The sequence below is a fragment of the Fistularia commersonii genome, chromosome 2 (genome assembly GCF_037954325.1).
Source record: "Fistularia commersonii isolate RoL2024-O1a breed Wild chromosome 2, RoL_Fcom_v1.0, whole genome shotgun sequence".
Classification (NCBI taxonomy): Eukaryota; Metazoa; Chordata; class Actinopteri; order Syngnathiformes; family Fistulariidae; genus Fistularia; species Fistularia commersonii.
Genome location: NC_141285.1, coordinates 15618035 through 15632654, shown reverse-complemented (window position 1 = coordinate 15632654; position 14620 = coordinate 15618035). Strand labels below are relative to the sequence as shown.

The 14620-nt window shown below is 37.3% G+C and overlaps 1 protein-coding gene across 5 annotated transcripts; it reads right to left on the bottom strand.

Moving 5' to 3' along the window:
• Positions 1-739: 739 nt before the first annotated feature.
• Positions 740-13721, bottom strand: washc2c (WASH complex subunit 2C). Of its 5 annotated transcripts, none has more exons than XM_086169994.1 (31): positions 13588-13721; positions 12423-12566; positions 11804-11968; positions 11624-11692; positions 11310-11480; positions 11080-11173; positions 10931-10992; positions 10782-10838; positions 10604-10696; positions 10371-10455; positions 10133-10192; positions 9881-10011; positions 9678-9768; positions 9238-9291; positions 8969-9145; positions 8715-8869; positions 8479-8589; positions 8016-8105; positions 7827-7928; positions 7639-7743; positions 7391-7560; positions 7152-7269; positions 5434-5832; positions 5218-5352; positions 4249-4350; positions 3596-3670; positions 3310-3369; positions 2592-2819; positions 1773-2468; positions 1521-1692; positions 740-1402 (listed from the first exon to the last, which is right to left on the bottom strand). In XM_086169994.1, the coding sequence occupies exons 2-31, from the start codon at positions 12564-12566 to the stop codon at positions 1257-1259; spliced, it is 4317 nt and encodes a 1438-aa protein (XP_086026120.1). In that variant the 5' UTR covers positions 13588-13721; the 3' UTR covers positions 740-1256. The 5 variants fall into 5 exon arrangements, with proteins under 5 accessions (XP_086026120.1, XP_086026137.1, XP_086026129.1 ...); XM_086170011.1 differs by having other exon boundaries at positions 7397-7560; XM_086170003.1 differs by having other exon boundaries at positions 9881-10008.
• Positions 13722-14620: the final 899 nt, after the last annotated feature.

Here is a 14620-nt window from a genome sequence, read left to right as displayed (position 1 = left end):
TATACATACACACACACATATATATATATATACATATATATACATATATTTATACACACACATACATATATATGTGTATGTGTGTGTATATATATATATATATACACATACACACATATATAAATATATGTATATACATACACACATATGTAATACATACACACACACACACACACACACATATATATATATATATATATATATATATATATATATATATATACACACACACACACACACACACACACACACGCACACGCACACACACGTACAAAGAGAGAGATATGTGCACCACTGGAAACTTTTAGAACACTAGTTGTTATGGACAAAGATTAAGGAAAATATAATGCATATATTATACAGTTTAATAATTTCCAAATTTAAGCAAGTTGAAAAAAATCTACACTAAAAATATTTTCTGAAGACTACATGTTTTATAGAAAAAAAAAGATGACCTATTGATTTGGGCCTCTGAGCCTTCAACAATCACTGTCTATTGATACTGATTCGCTTGCATTTAGGTCAGTTGTCTTTGCTAGCTAATGACAGAGGGGATTCAACCTTTTCAGCTTTAACAATACTGATGACTGCAGCATTAACAATAAACCAAAAAAAAATCTCAAAAAAAAAGTTAAACAAAAAAAACCTAATATTCCCTTTCTTTGAAATAATCTTTCAGCTCCTATCATATCTATGTAAGATATAAAACATGAAATCAAGAGTTAGAAATTATCACACGTTTCAAGTAGCATAAAATGTTTCTTTTAGGTTATTAAAATGAACATCTTTTTCATCACAGCCAAGTTAAGAAACGGTTGAATTTTCTTGTTGATAAAAACATTTTCAAAATGCCTTAGACAGAAAGTAAACAGACTGATTCCTCATCAACATAACATGGCACAAACTCAAAGACATGAAATCTCATCATGGCAAAGCCACATGATAAACATCTTCAAAACAAACAAAAGCAACTTACTGTTAATTTCTTTAGGCTTTGAGGCTAAGCATATGTTATGCTCATAAAGTGCTATCATGTGAAGTAATGATTAACAGTATTTAATAATTGTTACTTAACATGTTCAGATGCAATGAACGCTCTTAGATGACAAATTTTAACACAAAATTAAGACATTGTATTCGTATGAAACTTTATGAATAAATACTCCATCAACCATGTAACTGATTTAAAACTCTTCAGAAATTCAAATTGAAAAAAATGATGGATAGTTGTACACATATTGATATTCAATAACAGTTCATTTTCCACCAAGCACATTGAGTGGATCATCAAATATGGTATTAGAATCCATTTTTGTGGAGGACTCCTGGGATGGTGGCATTTTCTTTGCTTGAGGCTGGGGCTTTGTCACTGGTTTGACTACAGCAGATGCAAAGATGTCATCTATGAAAATAGAAGTCACAAATATGGAAGTTAGCAGGATTGTAAACCATATGACCAACAATGCCAAAAGCAGGTACTAATAAATTGGGATATCTGCTTGTGTTATACAATTGCATACCCATGTCATCATCAAATATTGATTTGGCCTCTCCCTTTCCCTTGGATTTCAGTTTTGGTTTTAAAGTGTCCGTAAGGTCAGCAAAAATGTCTATGTTGTCATCAAACAAACTGGCATCAGTAGGCTTTTCTTTGATCTGCTTGGAAATATTAGGCACAGTGGCTACATCATCCTGAAAAGATAGAAATTCAGCCAGTGAGGGAAGAAATGAAACATAATTTAGATTGTAGATAAAACGAGACAGTAAGTTACCTTGAAAATGTCAGGCTTGGAAAAACTACTGCTAATCTTTGCTTCTTTTTTCACTGTGGTGGACGTTGAATTATTGCTTATTTTGAAGAGGTCATCATCATCATCATCATCATCTTCCTCCAAGAATGATGAAGTCTTCTTTGCAGATGAACTTGTTCTTTCAGTTTGGAAAAAGTCATCACTGTTGTCATCAAAAATGGATGGGTGATTACTTTTATCATGGTCTCTTTTCAATGTTGACTTGCTACTAGGCAATTTTTTTGCAGTTGCCCCAGAGTTTGTAGTTGGTGGTGTGTTTGTGGCTGAGGTGCCCCCAAACAGACCATCTGAGCTAAAAAAGTCATCCTCAACTGTTGATGGCACCTTAGTGTTACTGGTATCCTTAGCAGAGTCCTGCTTTCCAGTGTTAGTGGTTACTGGCAATGTCAGATTAGATTGCTGGACAGAGATTTCCATTAGAGAAGGTTGAGAAGGCAAGGAGATGGGCAAGGTTGTGATTGGAGTTGAGTTCAGGGGTGCAGCATTGGCAACTATCTGGCCCAACTTGTCTGGTGCAGATACTAAACCAGTATTGGTGTTAAACACAGGTGTGTCAGCACTGAAATTCTCTTCTCTGCCCAGCATAGATCTTTGCACTGCTTGGTGCCTTGCAGCTCTAGACTGTGGTCTTCGATGCGAAGAACCTTTAGCCCGCCTCTGCATGACAGAACACACTGTATTTACTCAAAAACATACATGCAGAAAAAAAAAATCAATGCAGAGGAAAAGCAACCAACAGTGTCCAATATTCAGATAAAAACAGAAATTAAGAGGGCCCACCTTCTGAGCACTCTCCAACGTTGAAACCTGGACAGGGGTGTCAAAGCTCAATGCGCTCCCATTATCTGTCCTGGGTCCAAGGGAAGTAATGGCAGGGCTGGGACTCAGACTGGAGCTGGATACCCCAGAGGAGGAGCTGGGATCAATATCAGGAAGTACACTTACAGCCCCTGGTATGTTGCGGGCAGCATCAGGAAGTAGCACAGCAGGGTTGATCATTAGATTGGCCTGAAAAAAAACAAAAAAAAACCAGACAAAGGACCCAAGGAGCCAATATAAGCAGACTGTCCATTTTAAAACATTTAACAGAAAATTCCTGTGCTTTAACTCCACATGTTAAAGCTTTAGAAGTCACTGCTCAAAGTGTTTTAGCCTTATAAGCAGCAGACAACAGAGAGGAAAATGAGACACCCGCAAAGCAGTTGAAAATGAGAGAAGTAAGGTGCAAGCATGACATCTTGTGATACTGGCGAAAGGTGAGGGTGAGCAAATCCCTCCTTTTAAATCAATGAAAAAACAAGCTCTATTTTGAGTCATGGTGTTGTATCATTGCAATGATCAAAACCATGCTTTTAACTCTGGATGTGAAGAAGTCTGAAAAAAAATGAGACCTTTAAAAGGGACAATATGTAAGAGGGAAATGTGTTTCTTCAGTTGAAAAGAATGAAATGTCAGAAATGAAGATTTCTAGATCAGTCAAAATAAAAGTTAAGATTACTTGAAGTTTCCCAATCCTTGATGACGGTTCTTTACGTTTTACAGGACTTGGTGCAGGTTTCTGTATAATCAGATTACAGCAAATTCAAAATTTCAAACACTTAAGAAGCATTTCTAAAGTTACTTAACAGTCAGTTTACTAAACAGGCAGAAAATGCGGGACAATTAGTCTGAATTAGACCTTTGAAAAAAACTAATAAATCCAAGAAATAAGGTAATCTCGAACCAACAAAACAAGAACAGAATGAATGGTTACAGCTCAGAAGAACAAAACATTGCTGACTCACTTGGATCACTGATATAGATTCTGTACTCGTGGGTTGTGCTCTGTCATTAGAATTACTGGGCTTCTCTGGTACTTTCTAAGATACAAAACAAAGAAACAGCATATAAACAATACACAAAAATGAGAGACAGATATGTAATCCACTCTGATGGAACTTGTTTCAATTTTGTATTAAGATATGCCGATTACAATTGCTAATGTCAGTTTACAATTTTAAGCATTAGACTATTTTTTTTTTCCTTTTCTGAAATGAGAAATAAATAAAAAGTTGACCAGATTTCTCAATAGAGTTTGTAAAAATAATTAAATAAAACCAAGGTGATAATTAATCATAAAAAAATTCCAGTTTTAACAAAAGGAAAACTTCCAAAGAGACCGGGGAACCAGATCTACATGAGAAGGCACTGATGAACTTTATTTATATAAGTTCCTGGTTAGTTCACACAAAAAAAAAAACGGAACCCTTCTTTTCCAAAATTTCTGCCGGTTTGTGTGTATACAATATGTTCCATTGCTTTGTCAGTGTATGTCAATTAAAATGACCCAGAATTGATGTCAGTCAGATAGTTCCAGTCATGGCTGGGTCCTGTAAAAATCTTCCATTTACAACAGAATGATATGTAGAAGTAATCATAAATGCAACTGAAATATTACCGGTGGAAGAGGTTTAGGCTTGATAGAACTGAAAAGGTCATCTTCATCGTCATCTTCAAAAAGACTTGGTGCTGCTGTCTTCGCTGACACAAGCTTGGAGCCCTGGTGAAAGGGAAGTGATGTTTAATCATCTGAATGTACACACAATTAAACTGTAAAACAGGGCTTCACTACTGCCCTTAACAACTACTTAATAAATAAATACATAAATAATCAAATAAAAAAAAGTTGGAAGCCCCTTTTTCAAGATCACTTTACATAACAATATATGCCACTCACCTATGTAAAACATGTCTACATTCCACATACAGCTGATTGTATGGGCTTCCCAGTATGAGAAATAGTAGTTTACTTCAGATGATTTCACAAGCATTTATAAAGCAAGGTAGCACCGATATGCCCTTCAAATACAATTTCAACTACTAGCATTGATGATTTGGTAAATTTTGTTCATCCCCACATATTCTTGTAATAGTTTATTTATGTATTGGCAACTTATCGTTTTGGATTTATTACTTAGTGATTTCCTGAGATGTAGTAAAACAAAAAAAAACAAAAAAAACAAACAAAAAAACCCCCAAACTTTTGTCTTGATTTTTTCAGTTACTTGTTAATACATAACTTTGAGCTGACTACTTTCCAGTTAATTTTAGTTGATCTGTTACGGCACCTTTCTATTATTTTGACCAAATTAATTTTCCTTAGGAAAAAGAATGATGAGACAATAAGCATGAACAAAGTTGGTAAAGGATGTTAAAAGCGAAAGATTTCTTACTGGACTAAGCACTATGTTCAGATCTAGAGGTTATTGTGTGTCCAAATCTTATTGATCCACTGATTCGCAAAATGAAATCATAACTTAGAATATGAAATATTTAGTGAATATTTAGTTGGTATACTGTACAGCTCTACGTCACAATAAAAGGAAGAGAATGAATAGCCGTTCCCAAGTGTTAGATATTATCTTACACTCATTGTTGTATTCCCTGAGGTGGCAAAGAGGTCAACATCTGGGTCATTGTCCTTCTGCTGCGTTTGGCTGAACAACAATTCCTCATCCTGAAACACACCTGTACTCTTTGCCTGCGGTCGATTTTCTGTGGGCTATGAATACACCACATAAATCAATATAAATCTTGATTATTGAAAGAAAAACTAAAACTAATAAAACTACCTCATACAGACCTTTAGTGTGTTTCTGGCTGTGGGCTGCCTAGGTGTGAAAATTGGATCATTCCAATCTTGCTCATCTTCCTCCTCCTCATCAAAAAGACTAACGGCTGTACTTTTCACTTTTTCCTCCTTTTTTTCCTCCTTAACATTTGATGGTGGGCTGTCCTTGGAGAGCAATCTCCCACTGTCTGCCTCGTCCAATGGGCTACTTGTTTGTTTGTTGGCAAGGATCTCGATGCCACCAAAAAGACTGACTCCCCCAACAGGCTTCTTTTTACTGTCACTGCTCTCTGGCAATGGCAAGGGCATCTCAGGAGTCTTTGCTGCTGGTTTTGCTTGTTCCCGAGGCTGTTCTTCAGCTGGGGTCTTAGAAACTGCCACCTCTTCTAACTTCTCTGGTTCAGGATTGGGCTGAAAATTCAAAACATGTGGCAGAGGAAAATAGTCATTACAACAACGTAGGAAGGTATAATATAGGTATAATAAAGAAGGAAATGAGTGAATATGCTCTGAGTCTAAATGCTTATCAGTAGATTGTTTTATGTATTTCACAAACTATTAATCATATTTGTATAGTTGTGGGAAATTGAAAAAATAATACACAAGATGAATGAAATAGTATCCTAGACAGTATCTGTTCCATTTCACTTGCATTTAACTTTTGCATTTTCATCTGCTCCCTCTTGCATTGTTGATCCTTTGGTGTATGGTTTCACTTCATCAATGAATGAAGTTTGGAAAGGATCAACAACATTCAAACAAATTTTAGGAAAGATAGTGAATATGTCGGTAGACAGAAGAGAAGATTTATGGATGTAGTGATAGAGGATATGAAGATAGTTGGTGTGAGAGAGGAGGATACAGAGGATAGGGTTAGATGGAGAGGGTTGATTTGCTGTGGTGACCCCTGAAGGGACAAGTTGAAAGGAGAAGAAGACACAAAAATATGACGGATAGACCTAATTTAAGATTATTTCTACAATACTTTTTGAAAAAGTCTTATGAATGTGGAAGATGTGAGGGCCCCAGGAAGAAAACGCACTATTTATGATGGCCAACTACAAATTCAAAAACATGTCTGTAAATGTTTTTTTCTTCCAAGTGGGTGGGTGGCTGTTGAGGGGTGAGGGGTAGAAGGACAAGGAGAATTGGGGTAGAAGTGACGTTACACAAGGGAATGTGATGTTAAAGGTTAAGCATAGTACGCTAAGGCAAGATATGGTAGGGCACAAGGGGCTATACAGGAGATTAAGCTGTTAAGCATAACACAGAGGGGGGTGTTTCATGGATGGGATCCTCCAATGAAAAGGGAAGCTATGAGGTAATGTTGGAGGCTCATGAAGTAACATAGTGAGCTGTGATGTCACACTGAGATATCAGGTTATGGTCAAACACATGGGGAGGCTGAGGTGTAAGAAATGGGGTGATGGACTAGGGTCTGCAATCTGAAAGGAAAAATTTGTACATCCAGAAAATAGAAGATGAGAGAGGCGATGTCTGACGGAGAATTATGATAATGATAAAACAAGGTATTGTGGGGCATTGATGATAAGTTACTTTAAGAACATTTTTTGGGGCTCAAGAGATATGATTTTACTAGAAGCATTGCACATTGAAAGTAGGATTGGTGTGTGTCTACAAGAGACATGGGTGAAAAGTATGAGAAGTATCAAAGCATCAATAACTTCTATTTTAATGAGTTTCTTAAATAACTAGGGTTGAGTACTTACTTTTACATCTTGAGCTGTTGTATTTGTGCTGACAGTGGGTTTAATGCCAAATAACGTGCCTCTATCATCATCATCTTCTTCTTCAAACAAAAGAGCAACTCTCTGTGGCTTCTTTTCGCTGTGTGAAGAGTGAAATAAATGTCAAAGTGAATTTGAATGTATTTTCTGTTTCAAATCATGTTAGACCTTTCAGCTTTTTACAAACATAGAAAAACAAAATCATTAAGTCTTTTTAATACCCTGACTTTTTTGTTGGCGTGAACAGGTCATCATCGTCTTCATCAAAGAGGGTGCTTTTTTGGGACGTTCTGACACTGGGGAGACTAGAGGGAGCACTCCCACTGGGTTTCATTCCTCCTGCTTTTGACACATGCTTTGTTGCACTACTAGAAGAGCTGATCCATTGGTCCTACATTGATGCAAATATGTCAACCTATTATTTCATGTCATAAATCATATATCAATGAGTGTTTAGTTCTAAACAAACCTCATCATCACTGAAGAGTGAGCTGGAAGCTTTACTGGGTTGTGGAGTAGAGGCTTTAGTTTGATTGGGTTTTAGCTTAGATTTCGAAGCTGAGGCAAACAGATCCTGCAAGGTGATAGGCAGGATTACTTAAAAGCAGTCACTGCAGAAAAACTTTGGACAAAATATTTTATGAAGTCTTTTTTCACCTCTTCTTCATCATCATCATCAAATAATGACAATGGGGCCTTGCTTTTGCCCTGGCTAGAAAATTCAGGTTTAGACTGACTCTTTGGGATAGGTTGAAAAACCTGTGAAAGGAAAAAAAAATGGATATCACAAAGATATATCATAACCAATCTCTTTATCTTTTTTTCAGGGTAACATGAGAGCCTTACTTGTGTGTCTTCATCATCAGAGAAAAGACCCCTGACCTGTGTTTTTGCAGTTTGCTCAGGTGCTTTCTGAACTTCTGAACCAGGCCCATTCTAAAACACATAAAGAGATCCTTTGTGAATACAAAAGGCCAGCTAAACAGCAACTTTCTCTTTAAAAATGTTATGTTTACAACTGATACATATTACCAGCAAAGAGTGAGTTAGCTGTATAGGGACCAAATAATTTAGTATTTTTTAGACATTAGCTGACATTTATTTAATGATTGAAATTGCAGTCCAAGCAAGGTAAATGCACTTAGGATCCCAACCATAACAAGGACCGACATGACAGAAAAACAGAAAAATAAAAAACTAAATAAAAAAATCAGGTTAGCCAGCCAACAATCAAGTGTCTATTGTCTGTGAAAACACAGAAAATTTGATTTTGTCAGAAGCGTATTATTAAACAATGATCCTTTCAGACCTCCTCAGATTTCTCAGACTCCTCGCTTGTAGACGGCTGGCGTTTTCTCAAGCCCTCAGTGAGTAAGCTCTTAGTCCCAGGACCAAACATGGAGATGGCCCCAGCTGGCATCTAAACTCCCAAATTCATTCTAATTAGTACAATTACTTTTTATAGGACATAATTACTATATGATTAACAATAATTGACACTGAGTAAGTATATTTAAACAATACAAATTGTATCTGTATCTTTACCTTTTTTTCAAGAGGTTTGACTTGTTCTTCAGCTACCACCATATTGCTTTTAGTTGGAGTTGATGCACTGCACTTTTCACTGAATATGTCAGTATCATAGTCATCTTCATCAAAAAGGTCAGAAGCATTCTTGGTGTTATGTTTTCCCTGTCCAGCTAAAATGGAGGGAAAACAAATCCACCAAAGTGTCATCAGGATCAGGATTTCACAGAAGACTACTTGCAGAAGAGATGTACTAATTCTCACATACTTACCAGTTTCTGGCTTTTTCAGGCCTTTGTCGATGAAGAAGTCATCCTCATCTTCATCATCAAATAGTCCACCTCTTCCGACACCAAATCCAGTACCAATAGTGGGGACCTGTTTAGGAGGTTCATTGTCCTTGCTCCCAATGGAGTCAGAGTCATTCCCTGGACCAAAGATGCTGGTGTCTTTTTAAATGAAAGAATTGGGTGTGGTTATGGGATGGATGTTTTGTGCATGTCGGAGTTAAATTTGCAAGCTAGGATGTAACTGCTCCTACCTGGGAATATTGAAACAGCACCAGCAGGAATTTTCTTCCCAGGTTTGTTTGAGTCTGGGTTTTGTAAGAAAATAACAGAAAAAACAAAATATCTGTCATTGGTATTTTGGTATCAGATTATGAGCTTATTCATGATAAAATTGTACTGCAGAGTATAGAGAGTAGCCCTGCTGTACCTCTTCAAATATGAATAGTCATTGAAGATTTTATTATAATGTGGAGATGGGGGAGTTGTCTCACAAAAATAAGATTTGGAGAACAAAGGAAGAGAGCAATTACCAACTACAGTGCCAGCAGGTCTGTTCGATTGCTCATGCACATTAGGCTTGAACAAATTCTGATTTCTAATCATATTTTGCTCATATGAATTTTTCCAAATGCATCAAAATGTATCTTTTCTACACAACTATGAAAAAACTTGTGAGGGAAAACTGCTTTACCTGCATTTCGAGCAGTGCTTGTTACATCTTCAATCACAGAGTTTTCTTTTTTGGACATAGGAGGTTTTGGTGCATCAGAGAAAAGATCCCCCTAGACAAAATATCACAGCTCAGCACAAATCACATTTAAGCTGCAGTTCACATTTCTATGATGCAGAATTGAACTGAACCACAAGGACAGCAAAATTACAGTTTCAATATACCTCATCATCATCATCAAATAGGCCTTTCCCTCCGCTGAAGAGTCCACTTTTCCCTCCAAATGGGGAAAAGTCATCATCATCATCCATCTTTGGTGGCTTAAACATGTCATCGCTGTCTTCTTCAGTTGCTGCTACAATGTAAACAAAGCATGCCAATAAAATGCATATAAACAACTTCGAGGGGACATATAAATACAACGTTAATTAAAAAGCTGGAGTTATGATGATTATGAATAAAAAAAAAAATCCTACCCTCTTGTTTTGCAGGCTTTGGCTGTTTTCTGCCTTTACTTGTCTTTTTAGATGTCAATGCTTTTAAGATATGACATGATAGAAAATAAAATATTCATAAGCATGCAAATGAAATGATCACATATCCCTTGCATTTTCATTTTAATTGAATATGAGGAGTAGGAAGGACAAAGACTTTAAACAAAAATCCAAAGCAAGATGATACACTGCCAGGTACTTGATGATGACTGTGACTTACATGCCCTGTCTCCTGATGGTTTGGCCACTGTTTCCCCTTTAATTCGAGCTGCAAGCTCATCAGCAAAGGATGATGGGCATGTACTCTGAAAATGACATTGAAACAAAAAAGATATGCATTGATTTTACAACACATAATTTTTAAGTGTACTTGCTAATCAACATATCGATATCACTTTAGGACTACTCTACATAAAGTATTGTTTTTTAGGAGTATATTTTCAATATGTTTACCTTTGTTTCATCATCATCATCATCCTCATTGTCAGATTCGCCAAATATGTCAGAATCCTCATCCTCTTCCTCATCATCATAACTCAATGTTGACTTCAAAGGAGAAGCGGCAGTGATGTTTATGGTAGGTTTTTCAAGGTAATGTAACTTTTGATGTGTTGGCTCATATGTAGCATACCTTCTTTATATTATGTTGAACATCATTGTCCACTTGGTTAATGTCCTCATCTGAATTCTGTACAATCAACACCCAAGTCAGAAGAGGGTATTCTCAGGAGGCAAAATGAAAAACCTCAAAATACTATCAAGAACAAGAGAAACTCTTACAGCTGCTTCTTTGTCATCTTCACTCCCAATCACACTGTCTCTATCACTGTCAACTGACAGTTCTGTTAGGTGAAACAGAGATACGTGAGGAAAATGTGCAGTAATTAACGCAGATGCTGATACTGCAGAGACTTTGATAAATATACTACCATCACTAGAGAGGTCACCAAGTCCAACGTCATCTTGCTCCATGAAGGCCTGGGAACCGATCAAATATGGTAGTGGCCTTTCCACATAGAGATCCTACAGTTGAAAGATGACCGATAACACGCATTATCTCCACAGAAGGTTGAATGTGAATCATCAAAGACCTGAATCAGCAAGCAACAAAGACATTCCAATAATCTAAATGCACTATGTCTGTCGATGGCAGTCTGACCTTGGGCTCCAGGATTGCCTCCACTCTGTCTGTGACCTCCTCATCCTCTGAGTCTGAATTTCCCGCTTTGATGTCCAAATGCTCAAAGGCTGACTCCAGTACCTTCAGTCCGTAATTCACAGCCTCTTGCATTTTGGGGATAAGCTCTGCTTCTTTTTGCTCTCTTGTTTTCTTCAAATGAAAAACAAAAAACACATGCAAATAAAGACTGTGGCCACATGCCTGAGGTAATACAAATCCAAGCAGATCTAATCTAGTCCATGCAGTTCCATGATGTCAAGAAAATAGTAAGCAAAGATTTTCATTCCTTTCACCTGCTCAGGTTGCTTCTCCATAGTATCTGCCTTGGGAAGAGTATCTTCTACCTCTTCATCATACACTCTCTGTAACAGCAAATAAACACAACAAATAAATGTATTTAGGTCTATTAGTACACAACTACTGTGAATAATTTGTAACATTGGTAACGCAGACATTTAAGTAATCCAAATTACATTTTCAATGAACTGCGTATTGGAGAGCATCAGAAAGTCATTAAAGACAGAGTGCAAGCAGCTGTCTGTGGCCTTCGTATCACGGATCAACCCGTCCAACTGCTTCTCAATCTCATGTGTCTTTGACAGCATTCTTTGGGAGAAGTCTTGAAGAAACAGGAAAAGCTATGAAGAAACAGACACAATGATGATGAAAGTTTCAAGTACAGGGTGACTTTGTTGGTTTACGTCAAAACTACATTGGTTTTCCTATCATTGCAACAATTGTACATTTTAAGACTATTCTTGGAAGAGTTGTCTAGAGCCGCACAAATAAATTGATTAGCTACCCAAACCACCTGGACATGCATCTGCATGTGTAATACTTCAAGGAATAATTGTAAAAATTCTCTAATCCTCATTCAACAAGTGTGGATATTTTCAGGTTTCTTCACCTTTCTATGACAGTAATAGAAAGGTGAAGGTGCCCTCCAATGTCATCATCTGGGGCTTTGTCAGACACATGAGAATGTTTTTAAACAGTTAGACATTTCATTTCATAGAATAGTCAGCAAATTCCCAATATTCAAGATATTAATTTTTAATGAGGGATAATTTTCAATTTTCTTTTGTACCTTACCCCTGAGTCAGCTGCCAAAGACCAGCTGTCACTGCTCTCCCGAATTTCTTTAAGAGTCCAGGGTCTTTCCCAGACCTGAGCATCTTTTCCTATGTGATCACTGTCATTTGGACCGTTTGCCACGCCGCCTGGCAACCTGCTCATCTGTGACCATATAAACCATTGGTTAAGACAGGAATTAATATTTCAAACAAGGCTTGAAACACATTCATTAAAATCTCAATGTGAATGCCGGCACAGATTTCACCTCACACACCAGTGCTAAAACATTTGATCATAACAGCATGAGAAATGAAAAAAAAACAACAAAAAAAAACACGACTATTCTACTGGAGAAGGACCACATGATGGATGCAAAAGCTTCTAATATGGATGAGAATTCGGAAAAAATGAATAATGTGCTGATCAGTGCAACAATTAAAAAAATAATCCTGTCATCATGAGTAGTTTGGGTCATCATTGTGCCAGTAAGCACCAAATAAAGTATCCTTGATACGTCTGATCCAACTGATAAACCAACCAGTATGAACTGTTGTCCTCAGGGCAAAGGTATAAACTCCCCTCTATCAAAAATGTGAGCATGAGTGAATGCTACAATTCTTTTGGACATTGTAAAAGTAGTGTTCGGGCCACGACGATTGTAAAGGATGCGTGTACTAAATTACAATTCTTCCGAAAAACTACACCACAGCAAACCAGAGCTTGATATACTGAGAAATTGGACGTAACTATACACTTTTAAACAAGGTGAAGACTTACTTCACCCTGTTCGATTTACTTGGATTTACCCGAAGGTATTTGTGCGCTAATCGCTTTCCAGCGTGATGTAAAGTGTGATCGAGTTCAAGAAATATAAACTGCATTAAACATTATTTTGATATCTTCCCTTTAACACTTAAACTTTCTGCACCACTTTCCACACAGACAAACGGTACGGCATTCACGTTAGAAATTAGAAAATGTCCACAAAATTCCCAAATGTTATTTCCTCTTGATCCTATTCTCGTTCTTTCACTTTGGATGTTTAAGTCGCTCCAGGGGAGAAAACGGGGAGTGTTTGATTCGCGGCTAGCTCAACTTAGCTAGCAAACGAAAACGTCAGCTAAAGCTGCTCCGGATACCGCAGAGGAACACAGCAAACCAAATCGACCACTTGCGAGCCTACCTTGAAAAATTCCCCTGTCAACTACTGTCCACGACGACCAAATGTGGTCAGAAAAGACTGAAAAAACGAGATCGATTATGCTAAATTTGGCCTTTCTCTCATTGGTCTTCTGACAGTTCAGCCATGTTCTGTCTGCAGACAGTCACCTGACTACCGTTGCGTAGCAACCGAGGGAAAGTGGGACGGAGTGGAACTAACCTAATCTTGCCGAAAAGGCATGAGAGTTCAATTCGTCTCAGGTTTATTCTTCAGTCGTTCGAGTCAAACGTAGTAATCCGCGATTTAGTAATTATTTATTATCACACATCCATTATTAAAAAGACTTTACCTGAAAGTACAGCGCATTAGGAGCACTCAAACATTAGCAAACTGACTTCGATATTATTGTGCTCAGCGGCAGTATTTTTAAATCAAAAAAATTAAAATAAAAAATTGATGATTGACGTGGCTTTTTGATTACCCATTTCATTTTCCCTTTACCCACTGCATCATCTGTGTCAGATGTGAATGCGAAATCCTTTTGGACCTCTCCCTTTGAGAATCATGCCAATGAGGGAATTCTCAAGGGCCACAAAAGATTAATTTTCCATGCAGTTCAGAGCACTGAGCAGCCGCAGGTCTGTGGTATAACTGTGCTAAGAATTCAGGTGAAGGGAACAAGAAAAACAGGGCAATTTCATCATATCAGCGAATATAAGTGTTAATTAAGTTTCTCGCATCCATTGTTTCGATAACCCATTTAAGAAAGGCAGATTTGTTCAGACAAATAACCAAACTAAGAAGCTTGTCTCTCAGCATGTTGGAATGTGTTTACACACTCCTACTTTTCAATATAACTGCAACGTCAGAAGACAAAAAAAAAGAGGAGGTTGGCTAGCAAGTATCAAAACCTTTTAGATTACCTCAAACTACCCTCTACATGGCACATTGCATTGGCTCTTGCTCATGACTTTCAGTTTTAATCTAAGCCATGTTTCTTGCTGCACTACCATCAATACAGAGCTGCTCTACAAGACCCAACCCTCCAGTTTCC